Source organism: Cnephaeus nilssonii, assembly GCF_951640355.1.
Source record: "Cnephaeus nilssonii genome assembly, chromosome: 20".
NCBI lineage: Eukaryota > Metazoa > Chordata > Mammalia > Chiroptera > Vespertilionidae > Cnephaeus > Cnephaeus nilssonii.
In genome coordinates, this window is record NC_137091.1 from 6,032,323 (window position 1) to 6,049,371 (window position 17,049).

The 17,049-nt window shown below is 61.6% G+C and overlaps 1 protein-coding gene across 2 annotated transcripts in view; it reads left to right on the forward strand.

Moving 5' to 3' along the window:
- Positions 1–5,709: 5,709 nt before the first annotated feature.
- The window catches only part of ZNF423 (zinc finger protein 423), a 234,296-nt gene continuing 222,956 nt past the window's right edge, over positions 5,710–17,049 (forward strand). The window contains exon 1 of one of the 2 annotated variants that reach the window (XM_079800240.1): positions 5,710–5,805. Coding sequence is in view for 1 of the 2 variants with exons in the window: in XM_079800238.1 (XP_079656364.1) it covers positions 8,598–8,637 (40 nt within the window). In the remaining variant the exon portion in view is untranslated. Of the gene's footprint in view, positions 5,806–8,367; positions 8,638–17,049 lie in introns of those variants that run through there. The other variant, XM_079800238.1, reaches the window with a different exon arrangement.

Here is a 17,049-nt window from a genome sequence, read left to right on the forward strand (position 1 = left end):
CTGTCCCAGGGGCAGGGGGAGGTTGGGATGCTGGCAGAAACTTCCCGAACCCTCCCCTGGCTCCTGCTGGGGCCTGGGCTCTGGGCGGGGGCTCCGGGGCCTCTCCCAGTGGGTGCCAGGCCGGGCCGCCTTTGTCTGCCGCAGGAGGCCAGCCAGGCGGCTGCGGCTGCAGTGGGCCCCTGCCCAGGCCTGGGAGATGGCTGCAGCTGGGAACGTTTATAATAGGAAAAAAAAAAAAAAAGTGAGAGAGAGAGCGGGGGGAGAGAGAGAGAGAGAATGACCAGGCCAGCCGGCTGGCAAAGAAAGAGGCTTAAACAGAAAAGGGCTCTGTGGTTCCCCCGCGGAGACTTTCGTTCCGCACAAAGTTTGCCTTCCTTCTGAAGGCGCTGGGCCTTTGAAGTCCCCTGCGGGAGCTCCCTCTGCCCCTGGGAAGCCGGGCCCTGGCGGGTCCCCAGGTGCGAGACCAGGGTGGGGCCGGGCACTCCAGGGGCAGCAGCAGGCCCTGGCGAGCAAGGTGCCAGGCCAGGTTCACTGGGGTCTGAGCCTGGCCCCTGTGCTCCCAGCCCACGCCCCACCACCCCTGGTGGCTGGCCTTCCGCGGGTCGCCTCTGCTCCCTCTGGCGTTGACCGCTGGCCTGGTGCTGGTCGGGCCAGAGGGCGGCATCAGCCCAGATCTGCCGCTTCATGTAGTCAGAGCTCCGGAGAGATTTCGCAAGTGGGGAGACTGAGGCAGAGAGGGGGCCGCAGGCATGCCGGGAGCCGAAGCTGACGGAGTGGCCATCGTGTGGGCTTTGCCTCTCAGCAGTAACAATAGCTGACACCTAGTAGGCGTGTACAGCAGGGAGGACCCAGCGACGGGCTCCAGGGACCTGGCAGATAGAGAAAGATGAAGGACCCTCTCGGGAAACTGCCTTCCCCGCCGTCCCGTCGCCTTAGCGGGTCCGATCCTTGCAAGAGAGCTCTCCTCCGTGTCAGCCCGCCCCTGCGGGCCACAGCCACAGACCGGGACGCTCTCCCAGCGCCACCGCGAGGCTCTGAGCATCTGAGGACACTGGGATGCCGTGGGGACAGGGGGGCCTCGACCGCGATGATCCCGCTTCCCTCCTTCCTGCCCAGGGGCATCAGGTCCCTGATTCCCCGTGCCCAGCCCAGGGACACGCATGCTGGTGCTCTGCTGAAGTCTCCATGGCATTTCTCTTGGGCGAGAGCGCCTAGTAGGTTCTTTTCACGATGGTGGGGGGGTTGGGAAGAAATCACATGACACCAGTTTTTGTTTGTTTGTTTGTTTGTTTTGTTTTTTTTTTTGCAAAATGCTCTGAGTTTGGTGTTGCACACACTTCGGTCCTTTTTGGTAAATAATAATGGTCCCAAAATGGTTGGAGGTGGGTGAGGGTTGGCTGCTGCCCCATAACCTCTCTACCAGGTGAGCGGGAGGTGAGTCTCTGCCCAGACCCTGACGCACACACGGTCCTCACTGGAGCAGGACCACCGCAGGGCGAACGGTCCATGCCTGGGGCTGGGAGCTCAGCGGCCCCAGCATTCTGTGCTGCAGTGTCACCCCCCTCTCCCGTGAGCGTGCACCCAGGCGGCCCCACACACTCCGCAGGGCTGTGTCTTCCTGCGGCTGGGCACCACGGAGTCAGAACTCCTAGCCAACAGCTGGACCCAGGGTCTCGGAGGGACCGAGCTGGGGCGGGCGGGGAGCGGGGGGTGCCCTCAGGGTTCAGGGTACTAAGTCTCACTGGACTTAATCCCCTGTTCAGACAAGGTGGGGAGTGTCTTGACACCATTTTACTAAATTATACCTTGAATGCCTTTAGTTCCACCAATAAGAGCCCACTTCTAAATCAATCACTTTAAAAAAAAATGTTTTTACTGATTTTAGAGAGAGAGGAAGGGAGAGGGAGAGAGGGAGAGAGAGAGAAACATCAATGAGAGAAAATCATGGATCGGCTGCCTCCAGCACTCCCCCTACTAGGGACCAAGCCCACAACCCGGGCATGTGCCCCGACTGGGAATAAAACCAGAGACCTCTTGGTTCCTAGGTTGACACTCAACCACTGAGCCACACCGGCCGGGCTCGAGCACATTTTTTGATATCCTGTTTGCTAATTAGTAAATATTGTTGGCTGATAGACTTCCGGGTGGCCAAAGGCCTGTGACCAGTTCCTTGTGGGCCCCTGCCTGGTGTGGTCACTTACAGTTAGAACACGGGGCACCCATCATGTTCATGAAAGTTGTCCAGTTTTGGGGGAGTCAAGAGTTACACACAAGCTTTTGACTTTGTGGGGTGTCGGCCTCTATAACCCCTGTGTTCAAGAGTCCACTGTATACTCCTGTTTTGTTCTTTTAAAGTGAATTGCAGCCCAGCTGATGTAGTTGGGCGTCGACCTATGAACCAGGAGGTCACGGTTCGATTCTCGGTCAGGGCACATGCTGGGGTTGTGGGCTCCATCCCCAGCGGGGGGCGTGCAGGAGGCAACAGGTCAATAATTCTCTCTCATCATTGATGTTTCTCTCTCTCTCTGCCTCTCCCTGAAATCAATAAAAACATTAAAAAAGTATAGTGATACCATTACAATTATTAAAAAACAATAAAGTGAATTGCAGACATTGTAAAAGGAGCATTTTAAGAGCACAAAGCAGCAAGTGACCCAGAGTCGGATGCCCCTGGCGGTATGTCCCACACGGGGCAGCCCGAGGTGGCCTGGGCAGAGGCGCTAGGGGCCAGGAACTCAGAGCTTTGCGGGGGGCAGGGGAGTGGGCACGAGTCCACTGGGACCTGGCTGCCTTGTGGGTGTTCCCTGCAAAGACTGCTGACGCCCCAAGACTCCAATAATTAGAATAATGATGATAAACTAGAAATGGCTTTCTCAGCCAAAGAGAAACAGGAGAAGACAAGGAGGTTCCCACACCGCCTTATTGTTTTTGGCCCTGAATTCCCACAGCCCCAGGGAGGCGAATGTCTGGGCTCATGGCTGGCCTCTTCCAGTTGTGGTCAAGGGTGGGGGTGGGGGGACTGGGGATCCTTGAGGAGGTGTCAAGTACAGGGATCTCTCTCTTGGAGCCCCAGGCTGAGATGTAAGAGGGAGGGACTCACTTCTATCTCGTCTGACCTGGTCTGCAGCTTCTGGAGCATCCAGCCCCAGCCCCCGGAGAGGAACCCTCAGCATCGCAAAAACTGGCGAGGGGGCCGGGAGGGTCCAGACGGTGGGTGGGGGGCTGCTGGTTCATCATCAAGGTGCCAGGCCATCTTCCCCCAGGGTCACCCGGAGGCCACAGCGTCCCCAGGACACAAGTGCCCGAGGAAACCTGGCCTCCAAGAAGAGGCGGATTATAACTCAAGTCCACTCAGCACAGAGCCTTCCGGATAGACCTAAGGCTGCGAGAAAGCGCCTAGAGCGCAGGGCGTGTCCGTCTGAAGGAGCGCCAGCAGCAGGAGCGGCTTGGGGGGCCAGGAGGGAACGTGCAGCTGTGAGATGGGCATCTCTCTCCAGAGCTGTGGTTGACCTTGACGGGTGGTGAAGGTGAGAGACAGGGAGGGCAGGAAGTGAAGGCCCGACGGCCCTCAGGATCCTGGTCTTTGTCTGGGCCGGGCAGGGCGCAGGGACTAACATGAAACCCTCCGGACGGCCCCGGAGAGCAGGCTCTCTGCACCCCATTTTGCGGATGAGAGAATGGAGGCACAGAGTCCCCTTGCTCGAGGCTTTCTGCAGCAAGGCCAGGAAGGGAGCTGGAGTGGAAGACGGACCAGGCTGGTCTCTGCGCCTGGCTGTGATCGCCGCTGGGCCCTTGGCTTCGAGCTGTGACAACACCCCCCCACCCCCCAATCACCCAGCCCTTTCTACCTCAGGCCCTTTACACACACGTTCTCTCTGCCAGGAGCCCCGCCTCCTTCCGCCTCCTCCAGGCTCTCAGCCAGACCACCCCCGAGACCCTCTGTGGCTTGGCCTCATTTACGCTGTACTTTTCCTTCTCAGGATTGTTTAAAACTGTGATTAAATAATTATTTCTGGGGCCATTGATGACAAGTCAGCCTCCCGGCAAGAGAACCAGCCCAGCAGGCAGGGCCTGGGGTCCTTGTTCTGGCACACAGTAGGCCCACAATCAATCCTACATGTTGACTAAACAAATGAATAGAGGCATGGATTGCTTTCCTGGGGGGAAGACGTGGGGGGCACATCTTCCCTCCCAGGACCACGGTTCCTTTATAGTTCGAGGCAAGTTTTCCCTGGGAGCGAGCGCGTGACTTTCAAGTAACACAACGGCAAACAGAAGCCACACGTTTAGGTGGTTCCTATTGGAGCGCCACGGAAAGGGTGTATGTGCATGTGTGCGTGGCGTGTGTGGATGGGGAGAAGGTGGGCATTTGGTCACGTGTGGCCAAGCACCCCTTGACCGAACCTGGGGATACCAGTTTCAAGGTTGCCAAAGGAACCTATTTTATTTTACTTTATGGGCCTGCCTGGTTTTTGTCGCCCACGGCCCCTCCTGCTGGGGGTGACACCTGCTTCTTTAGGGAAAGCAAGGAAGAGGCCTCACCCGCTGCTGGGTCCCGGCTGCATCCTTAGGACCAAGCGGACCTGGGCCCCTCCAGAGAGGGTAGGACTTAGAAGACACTGTTCCTGTGAGCATGGACTTGTTTGCTTTTGAAAACATCCACTTGTCATCTCTCTTGCGCTCATGCTGGCCGCTTGGCTTCTCACAGTTGACAAAGGGTCTTTCCAGCCACTCCTGGGGGGGCGGGTTGGGCAGCTGATGAAGGGGCCATGGGGCCTTCTCACAGGGGAGACCCTCCAGACCCCCGGAGCCCTGCTGGAAGCAGGCACCTGGGGTATCAGATGCCACCTGAAGAATGACCTTTTTCTGGTCCCTGGTCAGCAGGCCGGTGAGAACCAAGGCTGGGGGGTGGGGGTGGGGGGCAGGGCAGGGCAGGGAGCCTGCCCTCAGCCAGTCTCCCCCCCCCCCCACCCCCCCCCCACAGACCCTTTCAAGTAGGAGCTACAGGCTTTTTGCTGCTCTGGAATTTTTCTTAAACTAGCTTTTTTTTTTTTTTTTTTTCTGGAAGGAGTTAAAAATGAAACAAGCTTCAGAGAAAGCTGGGGGGAGCTGCACCCCCTGAGCTGGGAGACAGCAGCCAGGTCCTGGGGGGCGGGGGGGGGGGAGAGCCAACACGTGGGACTGCACCCCCAGGGGGTCCAAAAACTTGGTGCTCTCCTCCAAGTCCCTCAGCCTTCCTGGGCTGGGTCCGGGGAGGCTGTCCCCGCCCCATGCTGTTTCCCCACCTCTGGCCTCTGGGTCTTTCAGGGTTCCCCGAGGGTGGAAAAGGGCAGCGCTGCGGTCTCCCTGCCTGTGACCCGCCCCCCCTTTCCTCCAGCACACCCCTTCCCCACTGAGCTCCTTTTGTCCGACCCCCTCTCTCCAGGCTCCCGGCTGGGCTGGGCAGGATCGGAAGTCTCCAGCCCCCTGGGGAGCCTGCGCGGGTCAGCGGGGGGCTGTTCTCCGCCCCCTCCTCCAAGGAGAGGCAGCCCATGGCGAGGGCACCCCGGAGCCAGGCCAATCGCCCCCCTCCCGCCCCCAGCGTGTGCCATCTGCCGCCTGTCAGCCTCTCTCCGTGGGCCCCGATCCCAGGCGCCGCCGGGGGTGGGGGAGCTGCTGATCCGGCCCCTCCTTCCTGGCTCCTTCCCAGGCGCCCGGCGGCCTCTGCCCTCGCCGCGGCCCTCGGCACCCCTCTCAGCCCAACCCCGCCATCCGGGAGCTGCGGGAGGCGGCTCCCACGTCCAGCCAGCCTCCGGGGAGGCCCAGGTGCGGGACACGCTCAGACGCGAGAGCTGGGGAGGGCGATGACCGGGGGGGGGGGGGGGGGGAGTGAAACTTGGGGAGGGGGCTGGACCCCAGCTAGGGGACATCCCCGGCCTGGTCCCTCTGGGGGACCCTCCTCGCTCTCCGTCTCCCGGTGTCAAGGTGTTCCGCTCGGCGTCGCGTTTCGCGGGTCACCCCGACTCTACCTCCGAGCGCAAGAGTGTCCTCCCCGCCCCCGCGGGCCCTCGCCCCCTCGCCACAGGGGTTCAGGGCGGCATCTACCCCAGCAGCCAGCTCAGCCCCGGTCGGCGCCCGCCGGCCAGAGAGGGGAGCAGGGTCGGTGGGACGCGGGCGGGGGCGGGGCCGGCGGGACTCAGGCGCCCTGCTAGAGGCGGGCGCCGCTGCCCGGCCGCCCCGGCGCGGCTCCCGGCGGGCGGCGGGCTTCGCCGTGAAAGGTTGCCCTGGGTAACTAGTCTCCACGGGGACGCAGCCCGCCCGCTCCCAGTGGCGACTTATCGATCCGCGAGATGGATAACCCCCAGCGCCGCGCCCGCACCCGCGCGGCTCTCCCCGCTCCGGGACCAGCCGACCCAGGTGGCGCCACTCGCCCGGGAGCGGGTGGACGTCGGGGGCCAACCCCCCACCCTGGCCTGGCCGCCCGCCGCTGATGGGGGAGGGGAGGCTGCAGAGGACCGGTTTAGGGGAGCTTCCTGGGGTCGACTTTACCGAAGTCCGCGCCCTCCCGGGGCCGGTCCCACGTGGAAACAGCGACCGGTCTAGAGCTGCAAGGACGCGAGGCGCCCCCTGGTGGCCGGGGCAAAACTTGGTGGGAAGTAGGGGCAGTTTCTTCCTCGGCAGGCGGGGGGCGGAGGCAGGGCTACAGCTGTATTTTGGAGCTAAGCGGGTCCTTTATAGTCTTAGCTAAGAAGTGCGCGGGGACCCTACAAATGCGGGTTTGGGGGGCACGGAGTTAGCCCAGAGGCTTAGGAGTCTGTGGATGTGGGGCCCCAAAGGTCTTCACACACGGACCCGTGGGCAAAACCCGAGAGTGAACAGCCAGGTCCACGAATCACTTGTCCGTGGGACATAATTTGCGGAGGTGGCCATCTGGGGCAATTCACCCCAGTTTCCCACCCCCTCAGTCCCCTCGCTTTTTGCAGTTTGCGATGCGGCTGCATCTGGACGAGTGACCGCACGCGTGGGCCCCGTGTCGGTTTCCTCTTCCCGCCCCCCTTCCACCAGGGCCCGAGTCGGCGCCCCGCGCGCCGGTGCGGGGTCCGCGCCCGCGCCGTGCCGGCTGCCGCCGCCGCCGCGGTCCGGGTTTTGCGGGCGGCCGGAGCTGTATTTCCAGCGCTGTCCATCGCTCGGTGCTGTTGGCCCTCTCTCCGTCTGATCCGAGCCGGAGCAGTGCGGGGCGCCCCACGGGATCAGAGCGCTCCCCCGCCGGGACTCCGCTCCTCACATCCTCCTGCTGGGACCCGGCTACATTTCCAGCCAAGCCTGGCTTTATTATGTGTCTCTGCAGTGCAGCCCCAGCAGCCGGATCGGGAGGAGGAGAGCCAGCGACCACAAAGAAGACAGGAGCGCGAGGGAGGCTGGCGGGCGGGCCGGCGCCGGCTGGAGCGCGGAGGAGCCGGGGCGCAGCCGCCGCCACCGCCGCTGCCCGGGAGGACGGGAGCCCAGCCGCCGCCTGCTCGTCCTCCTCCTCCGCCGCCGCCACCGCCACCGCGGCCGCCGCCGCCCCCTTCTCCGAGCCCCTGGCCCATGGAGGCAGCTAGCGGGCCGGCGACTTGGCACCGGCCTGGGGATCGGCTGCGCACCGCGCGCTGAACACCGCAGCCCGAGGGCAGGCAGCGGCGGCCGGGCGCACCGGCTGAGCGATGCCCGGGGCACGGGTGCGCCTGCCCGCCACCGCTTGAGCGCCCCCCGCGCGCCCCTTCCTCCTCCGGGGGGCCAGCGCCGGACGGAGCTTAGAGCCAGAGAAGGGGGCGTGAGCCAGGGCCCCCCGAGCTGCGGCTTCTGGGCCACTGCGGCCGCTTCGAGCCCCCAAGTGGGCTGAGTTGAGGGACCCCCCCCCCCCCCCCATCCATCATACTCTTCGAACCAGGCGTTCGGGCATTTTTTAGCCGCTAATATTTATTATATTTTTTTGTGTGAGGCCGGGAATAATTCGAAGGCTTTACCCCCCCGGGGGGTGCTGAGCTTCCGTGCTCCCGACCGCCTCCGGCCTCCTCCCCCCAGACCCTTCGACTCCAGCCCCGTCCCCCCTCCTCACATGGGCTCATTGTGAGCTCCGCACCGGGCTGCGTGGCCGGACGCCTGCAAACTTTGCACAAAAATCCGGCGAGGGGCGGAGGAGAAGGAGGAGGAGGGCGAGGGTGGCGGTGGGTGGGGGAGGGAGGGGGCCGCAGGGGCCGGGGGCCGGCGGGGGGTGGGGAGGAGGAGGGGGGCGGCTTTTTTTTTTTTTTTTTTTTTTTGCATAACTCGGCTCAGCCGAGTGGCCTCCGGACTCCCCGCGCCGCTGGGACCGCCGCTGGGACCGCCACTGGGACCGCGAGCCCCCGGCTGCCGCATTGCAACAGGCAGGGCCCAGGCGCACCCCCCGGCCGCCCCCCCGCCCCCAGGGAGGCCGCCCCGGACCTGCGATCTGCTCCCCGCAGCCGCCGACCCGGCTGCAAAAAAAAAAGTTTCCGAGAGGCAGGCGGAGGAGAAGGGGGAGCAGGGCTGCCCGCAGCGGCGGGGGGCGGCAGGGGGAGCCGGCGGCGAAGGGCGACGGAGCGCCGGGAGCCCCGGACATGTCCAGGCGGAAGCAGGCGAAGCCGCGCTCGGTGAAAGGTGAGCGAGCGAGGCCCTGCGAGGCGCGAGCGAGCGCGGAGGGAGGGAGGGCGTGAGGGAGGAGGGACCGGCGAGCGAGCGAGCGGGCGGGCAGGCGGGCGGCCGGGGACCGCGCGAGCGAGCGGGGAGGAGGAGGAGGAGGCGGCGGCGGAGGAGGAGGCGGAGGCGGAGGAGGGGGAGGAGGAAGCCGGGAGCGGGAGGCGGAGGCGGCGGCGGCGGCGGCGGAAGGGGCGCGCTGTGGTCACCCTCTCGGCCCGGCCGACCCTCTCCGGCCCACCGACCCTCTCCATCCCGGCGCCGCCGCCCGGGGTGGACCCGGGCCTGGGGCGCCGCGGAGGGGCCCCCGCTGCTGCCTGCGTGCCGGCCCCGGGCCCGCGTGGCCAATCAAGGGGTGCGGGCCCGACTTGGCGGGGATTGCGAATCTCCGAGGTGGCGGGTGGGCCGGCGGGGAGGCGGGACGCCCCGGAGGCCGGCAGCTCCGAGGCCTCTCTCTCCGGCCCCCGGGCCCCGGGCCCCGGCGCCTTTCATCGGCCCCCGCCTGGTCGCCCAGGACGCCCAGGGCGGCGGGCGTTGCTTGCACGCGGCCCCGCCGCCGGGTGTCCCCTGGCCACGCCGCGCACCCGGCTCGGGCCCCCACACTTCCTGCCTCTCCCACCGAGGCCAGCGGGGCCAGGAGCCTCCGCCAGGAGTTCATTGTCTGCGCGGTGCTGGCAGGACGCGGTCCCCCGGGGAGTTCAGCCACCGCCGTGCGCTCTCCTCTGTGGAGGGCGCCTGGATCTGGCCCCGCGCACCCAAACCCAGGCCAGCTTCCAGTGTGGGTCCCCGGGTGCACACATTTGTGAGGACACACACACACACACACACACACACACACACACACACCACCCTTCGTCTCCTTGCTTTGCTTTCTATTTCCACCGGGGCCCCACCGCGCCAGTGCGCGCCCTTGGAGAGCCTAGGCCCCCGGGAGAGGCCATGGTTGACTGAGCCCCTCCCCTGCACTCCTCTCCCCACCGGCTGGCCGGCCTCTCCAGGCCTCGCTTGCTGCTTTGTCCCTATTCCAGCCCCTCGGTGGGTGTCCGGCTGCCATGGGCGATGATAGAGGAGCGAGAGGATAGCAGCTGAGTCTCAGGAGCCCAAAGTCATGAGGCCGCATCTCCCCCAGCGCCCCTGCTGACCTCTGGCCTGAGCCAGCTCTGCTCTGCAAAGTTCATTTCCTGAGGCCTGCGAGCCAGCGGCGCTGGGGCCCTGCTCCCTTCCTGCCAGCCTCGCTCCCGGCTGGAGGGGCTGGGGCGGAATCGGCAACCAGCCGGGGCCCTGGGACTCCGCCATTGCTTCTGGGGCCCCAGGGGATCCCCGGTGGCCGCTCTGCCAGACCCTCCTTGTCACCTCAGAGCAGACCGACTCAGCCCACACTCGCAGTGGCTGCCTACCGCCTGTTCCCTTTTTCCTTGAGAGAAGTGGGTCTGGGTCCCCCCCCACCCCGGCAGGCACCCCTGGACGGGTCCACAGACTTGGGGGCCCGGAGGATGCTCTGACTGGGGGACGAGGAAACCAGGACAGAGACCCCAGGAAGGGGGGCAGGAGCTGGGCAGATGTCTGTCCTTTTGCTGCTTGGAAGGGCTCGACGGTGGGACGTGACGTTGGGTTTCTTTTCCCTCTCTCCGGCTCAGCGCTCAGGACCTGATAGCCACTTCAGGGGGCCCCAGAGCAAACGGAGACCCCGGACCTCTGGCTGGGAACAGGGTTTTATTACTGAGCGCCGGCAGTTGATCTTGAGTGACATCTGTGTATGGGAGGCGGCTTTTCATAAAAGAAGACGCAGCGCTTACCTACTTCTCACATCCGTCCTTGCCTCCCAACCGCCTTCCTTTATTTATTTATTTCTAAAAATGTTATTTATTGAGAGAGGGGGGCGGGGAGAGAAACATTGATTTGTTGTTCTACTTCTGTCTGCATCCATTGGTTGATTCGTGTGTGTGCGCCCTGACGGGGGGGCGGGGGGGGTGGCGGGGGAGAAGGAACCGCACATCCTTGGCATCTCATATGATGCTCTGACCAACGAGGTACCCGGCCAGGGCCCGACCCCCTTCTTTTAGGAGAGGGAGCGCTGTTTGCCGTGATCGGATGGGTGGGCGGCTCGGAGTTGGAGTTGCCGGAACTTCATGCTGAAACCACTCGGTGTGTTTCTGAGAAAAGACTCGAGAATCGGTTTTCCACCTCGGGTGGAACCAGCCTTGACGTGGCGTTAAACGAGTGCGGCTCTCTAAACGCACACGTGTGGCTGTCTAGCGGACCGCTCACGCTCGGGGATGGCGGGGAAGAGACCGCAGATGGGGACAGCCCCGTGTAGGCATCTTGGGGAAGTGTCCATCTCAGCCCCCCAGCGCCCCTCTGCCCCTGGAGTCCGCCCTCCTTCCTCTGCTTCTCCCTGTGGTTCTCGGCATTTCCCCACAGCCGCGCCCACCCACCCTCTCCCCGTTCTGCGTTTTATTCTGTTTACCCGGGCGACCAGGGCAGAGACCTGGCCGCTTATCAAGGGAGGAATGAAAAGAGAAGATGATTCGAATAGATAAGAGTTGCAGCAGGTGAGGGATTTACTGCTTTTCAAGAACGCCACCCCCCCACCCCCTTCTCAAGCAATATTCCAAAGTGTGTGCAGAGTGTGGACAGCTCCGCACCAGGCGTTTCAAACGGCGGGTCCTCACCTTTAAAGAGGCCGGAAGGTGCTCTCTCAGGGAACAGTGGTGCCTTGTACATTGCGCTTTATTTTACTTCGCCTCCACCGCTGCGTGGGGGCCCAGGCCGAGGCACGCGGGCCTCCCAGCCGGCACACTCCACTGCCAGAGTCGCAGGCCTGTAATTTGTAATTGATCTCGGAAATGTGAAATGTGAAAGCCGGTGGCAGGGAGGAAAGGCAGAAATGTAACCATTTCTAATGGACGCGCGGAAAGTGTGATTTGAAAGCACAGGCTTTGCTGTGTTGAAAATCAAACAGGCTTAGGGGGCGGCCGGGGGTGTGTGTGTGTGCGTTTCCCACTCACGGGTGCAACCTCCCTTCTGGAGGGGGGTCACTTGTCCCCTGGGATGTTCGTCCTTTTCTGGAAAACCCAGCGCCCATGGCGTCGCCCAGCAAGTAGGGAAGGGAGCAGGGCAGTGGGGCAGCGGGGAGGGCAGGCTCATCAAAAGCCTTGTGATTAAAAAAAAACCAACAAAAACAACCCCAAACCATGCATGTTACAGAGTCACATTCTCCGGCTGGTTTTCCCTCCCGTCACCATGCTCTCCTTTTTTTGTTTCCAGGTGGCACGGTGTGGCCGTGCGGCGATTTGTTCCCTTCATTCATTTTGGCCTCGTTCTGGGTCTGTTCTCATCACCTCTCATTGAGGTTATTTCTGCTGCTAGTACCTGTCAGCGTGCTGGCTCACGGGCCTCCCCTCACCCACACTGGCCTCCTCAGGCCCATGGTTCCTTTAGACGGGAAATGGAGACATCTTCCCAGCCTCAGCTGAAAACTTTCGCCATCCATGCTCCCCATCTAGCAACAGCCTGTTAATTACAGTTATTAAATATTAATTAGCAGTGAGGCTGTGTCCACGCATCTCCCCCCCCCCCCCCCCGCAGTCCCAACATCCCAAACTCCCCCCAGTGCCTTCTCCGCGGACCCCTCCTCTTCTCGGTCCCCCCTCCTGCCAGCCCGTAGCTCCTCCGAAGTCCATCTTACGCCTGTGGTGGTCCAGGGACCGGGGAACAGTGTCGCTCGCCGCTGCTTGTGTTTCCATGGAAATAATTGAGATGTAATAAATAGAGGCGTTGTGAGGTTACAGGTTTCTCCACTCAGCTGAGACCGCGGACAAGTGTAAATTGTCGAGGTCGGTTTGGCTAAAGGTACCTGATCTTGTAGGAAGGGCAGGACAGATCTTTCACAGATTCTTTGCTTTCCGTGTGGGTGGGGGTGGCGGACACTTAAATCCTAATATTTAACACCCCCCCCCCCCTCATTTAAGTCACCCACTCCCAGCTCCGGAAGGGCCTGTCACACCCTTCCATGATGATGTCTCATCATGGCCATTTACATTGCTACACCTGTTTCCTTGCAGAAATGCAATAGGCCATGCAATGCGGATGCCTCAGGCAGGGGGGCCCTGCTGAACGTTGAACCGTCAGGTGCCTAGGGGGGACACTCATTCGGGCAGGGGCACAGTGTGGGTGACTTGATAGTCTGCAAGTCATTGGGTGGAACTCAGAGCCCTGGCACGGCCCGCCCGCCACAGCGTGCCAGCGGGGGTGAGGGGGGTGGGAGGGGGGCACCAGGCGGAGCCCCTGTGCGCCTCGCGAGCGCTCTGCCGGGCTGAAAGGCGGGGATCTGGTTCCGTCGAGTAGAAAGTTGCAGTAATTGCCGTATCGGTAGCCAACTCCTAAGCTGGTGGCGGTGGAATTCTCCCCCTGATGTAGGATTTAATAGTCTGGCAATTAGATGCATTGATTTCTCTTAACTGTTCATTTGGATGTGTAAACGCAAGAGGCCCGCCACCGAGGATGGCGGTGCAGCGGCCGACCGGCCCCGGGAAAAAGGCTGCGGTGGGCGGCGGCGGCGGCGGGAGGACGGGGCTCCTCCGGGGCGCTGGGGCTGGCTCCCTCTTTTCTCAGAATTCCCGCCCCTTTTGCAGTGACAGGAAGAGCCCCTCTGTTCAGACTGTGAACAGCTAGGGCTGAAGCGCAAACCCCTTTCCAGCTGCAGGTGCGCGTGGAGCAACATCTCCGTGTCTGAGGGCCTGGACCCCCTGCGTAGCTTTGGCAGGTGGTCTGTTAGGGGCCGGAGGGCAAAGTCCCAGAGCCCCTTGGCTCTGAGTCCCAGAGGGACCCCCGGCTGGACATGGAGAGTTCTCTCCACCCTCCTCAGCAATAGCCTTTGACCTCCGGCCACCTAGCCTAGGGACTGCCCAGCCCGGAGGACGTGCGGGCACGGCCTGTTGGAGCCCGTGTTGGGCCGGGGGCGCTGCGACTTTGGCGGCTGGGAGAGTGTGTGGGTAATGAGTGCTTGCCAATGTTAGCAGCTCTTACCTCCCGGCTCCTGGGCCCGTCAATGGCACCTGGTCTCACCTGCAGGCACCCCAAACTGGTGGATGGCAAGCAAGCAGAGGGGGCCCGCTTTCCAGGTGGCCCTGTTCTTTTAACCAAGGTGGTGGGAGGCTGGGGGCGGGGTAGTTAATTCTTTGGTTAGCCAAGGTGAGGATAGATTTACCCTTTCCTACCCCTTGTCCACGGTCCACTCGTGTTTTTTTTTTTGTTTGTTTGTTAATTCTCACTGGAGGATATTTTTCCCATTGATTTTTAGAGAGAGTGGGAGGGAGGGAGTGGGGAGAGAGAAAGAGAGCGAGAGAGAAACATCGATGTGAGTGAGAGACACCTTGATTGGTTGCCTCCTGCACGTGCCTGGACCAGGGCCAGGGAATTGAACCTGTACTCCAGGCACGTGCCCTTGACCGGGAACCGAACCCGTGACCCTTCTGTGTGCAGGCGGACACTCTAACCACTGAGCCACACCTTGCCCATGGCCCACTGGTGTTTTGAAAGAATGTCATGTGTTGGGAACGTTTCTGTTAGATGGCGGGACTCCTTCCTTAGGTGCGGGCCCAGCGCAGCCACAACGGAAGAGTACCTGGGGCACGGTTCCGTGACTGTGTCGCCTGGGGAAACCTCAGGGCACCTTGGCGGGTGAATCTGACAATTTCTGCAAAATCCCGTCAGCGTGCAAGGGCTTTTGTGTGTGTGTGTGTGTGCAGAAACAGGTTCGTGGGTAATCAGAGTTGTTTTGGACCCAAAATGGACTCAGGCAGCCTGCATGGGCTCCATCCCGCTTGAAGTTTTCGGCGCCGGCTTGTCAGCTCCCTGGGCCTACGGTGGGAGAGGCAGGGCGGAGCGGAGCCGGGGAGATGCTGAGGGAAACTTTGGATTCACCGCTTCCCCGCCGGGATCAGCGGCCGCCGACGATTGGGGTTGCACACGCAGTAAATACAAATACTCTCCCTCTGCCGAGGAGCACCAATTAGCTGATTGCTCTGGGCCGCCCGCCTTTAAGGAACGCGCAGCGTCACCCATCTTCTCCTACAAAGGTTTGATTTTTAATGTCTCTCGGAAAGGGCTCTCTTTGTCTTGATTGATGTCAGGAATGAAAGCGCGATGGTAATATCCCTTTGAAAGCTATTGTACTGTCAGCCCCGGCTGACAGCGAGGGCCTCCCAGCGTTATAGATTAGTGCTGTGCAAACACTGACACTCTCTTTGTTAGGGCCTGTTGTTCTACTGGCGAAGTCAATTACACAATGTGGGCTCCGTTACCGCCGGCTTCCGAAGGGGCGACGGCTCGCCTTCTCTTCGGAGAGATATAATTTTCCTTCCGTGGTGGCGGTGGTGTTTTGTTTTGTCTTTTTTTTTTTTTTTTGTCTTTGGGCCTTTCTTGGGTGTCCCCCACCCCACCCCACCCCGTGGTCACGAGGCAAACACACTCTGGGTCCCAGGAGAAAGTCGGACGCGGCAACGGCCACGCCGTTATCTGCCAGGTCTTCTGCGCATCCACGCGTCAGAGCTTCTTACCGACGCAGCGACCACAGCAGCCACCACAGCAGCCGAGAGAAAACAACGCCCATCGGATGAGCTTGCGGGGTGGATGAGCTGTTCCCCAGTGCGTTGTTCTCTGGGTTTGGGGTCCTTGGGGTCAGCAAATTTAAGGTTTTTCCCAAAAGTCCTGTAGGCCCTGACTTGGGGCTCAGCCGAGGTCCTGGGTAGACGGGACCCCGGCAAGTAGCTCTTGGTTCTAGCCCAGTGGTCAGCAAACTCATCAGTCAACAGAGCCAAATATCAACAGTACAACGATTGAAACTTCTTTTGAGAGCCAAATTTTTTAAACTGAAACTTCTAACGCCACTTCTTCAAAATAGACTCGCCCAGGCCGTGGTATTTTGTGGAAGAGCCACACTCAAGGGGCCAAAGAGCCGCATGTGACTCGCGAGCCGCGGTTTGCCGACCACTGTTCTAGGGAGTTGATGAGCATTGCAGGCTCAGAGGCTGGCTGTGGCGTTGAGGACGTAGGATCCCGGGGGGCATTGTGCGGGGGCAGCAGGGTCTCCCAAGAGAACCACGCAGCCCTCGCATCTCCCATTGCCAATGCCAAACGCGAGTTACAAGGCGATTCCGGGGTGCCTTTCCTGGGCGCCCTTGAACTTAGGAATGACCTGCATGCCCGGTGTGTGAAGTCCTGCTCCTGAGAGAGGCAAGCCTGCCAGGTCCACGGCTGAACACGGTCAGGGTGGGTGTTCTCTCTCTCTCTTTGTTTCAAAAAAATATTTTTATTGATTTCAGAGAGGAAGGGAGAGGGAGAGACAGAGATAAACACCAGTGATGAGAGAGAGTCGTGGATCGGCTGTCTCCTGCACGTCCCCTACTGGGGATCGAGCCTGCCACCCCGGGACCTTGTGCCCTCGACCGGAATTGAACCCGGGACCCTTCAGTCCGTAGGCCGACACTCTACCCACTGAGCAACACCAGCTGGGGTGGGATGTTTCTCTTTACCCCCCTGCCCTCCCGCTTCACCCCTGCCTTCTGCAGGGAGATAAAAGCCTCCCCCCCCCCCCCCCCCAGATCCTCTGCACCTGGCTGCCAGAGAGGCAGTGGCCAGGAGGCCCAGATGACAGGGACCGGCCAGGAGACGGGAGGGGGATGCTCACATGGGCCCCGAAGTTGTTATTTCGAACCACTGGACGAGAGCCTGTGTTCGCCAGCAATTTGTCGGGACTAATTTTGTTTTTCTCCAATAATTGAAAATTAATGTCTTGAAGTGAAAGCAGATGTTCGTGTCATCTTTGGAATTGGGATATGAAATGGGGCTCTGTCCATGGGCTCATTCGTTTACCAGCCATCCCCCCTCACAGCTCATGGGGTGATGGGGCTGACGTCACCCCAGGCCCAGGGCTGGGGGAGGAAGGAGGGAGAATGGTGCCCTGGCTGTTGGCCTGTGGGATGCCCCCGGCCCCGGGAAGGAGGGCGGGCGGGAGCCTTCCTCTCGGAGGGAGAGTGTGCGAGTAGACCTGCTTCCCTGAGCTACGGGACCTGCAGCGTGTTAGGGGAGAGAATGGGTTCGGCCAGACCACGGGGTTCTCGGTGAGGGGCACCCCTGCAGTAAAGCTGGTTAAGTAGCCCCTGTCCCACAGATGCTCCTGTAGTTGGGCCTTTCTGGGGTGTCTGCGTCATTTCTTCACTTTGTAAAAAATTGAGATGAGCTATAGGTAACATCAAATTTACCATCATAACCACTTAAGGAAGAATACTTTTTCAAATTGATTCCAGAGAGAAGGAGAGAGAGAGCGAGCGAGACATCGATGAAAGAGAAACATCAATCGGCCTGCCTCCTTCC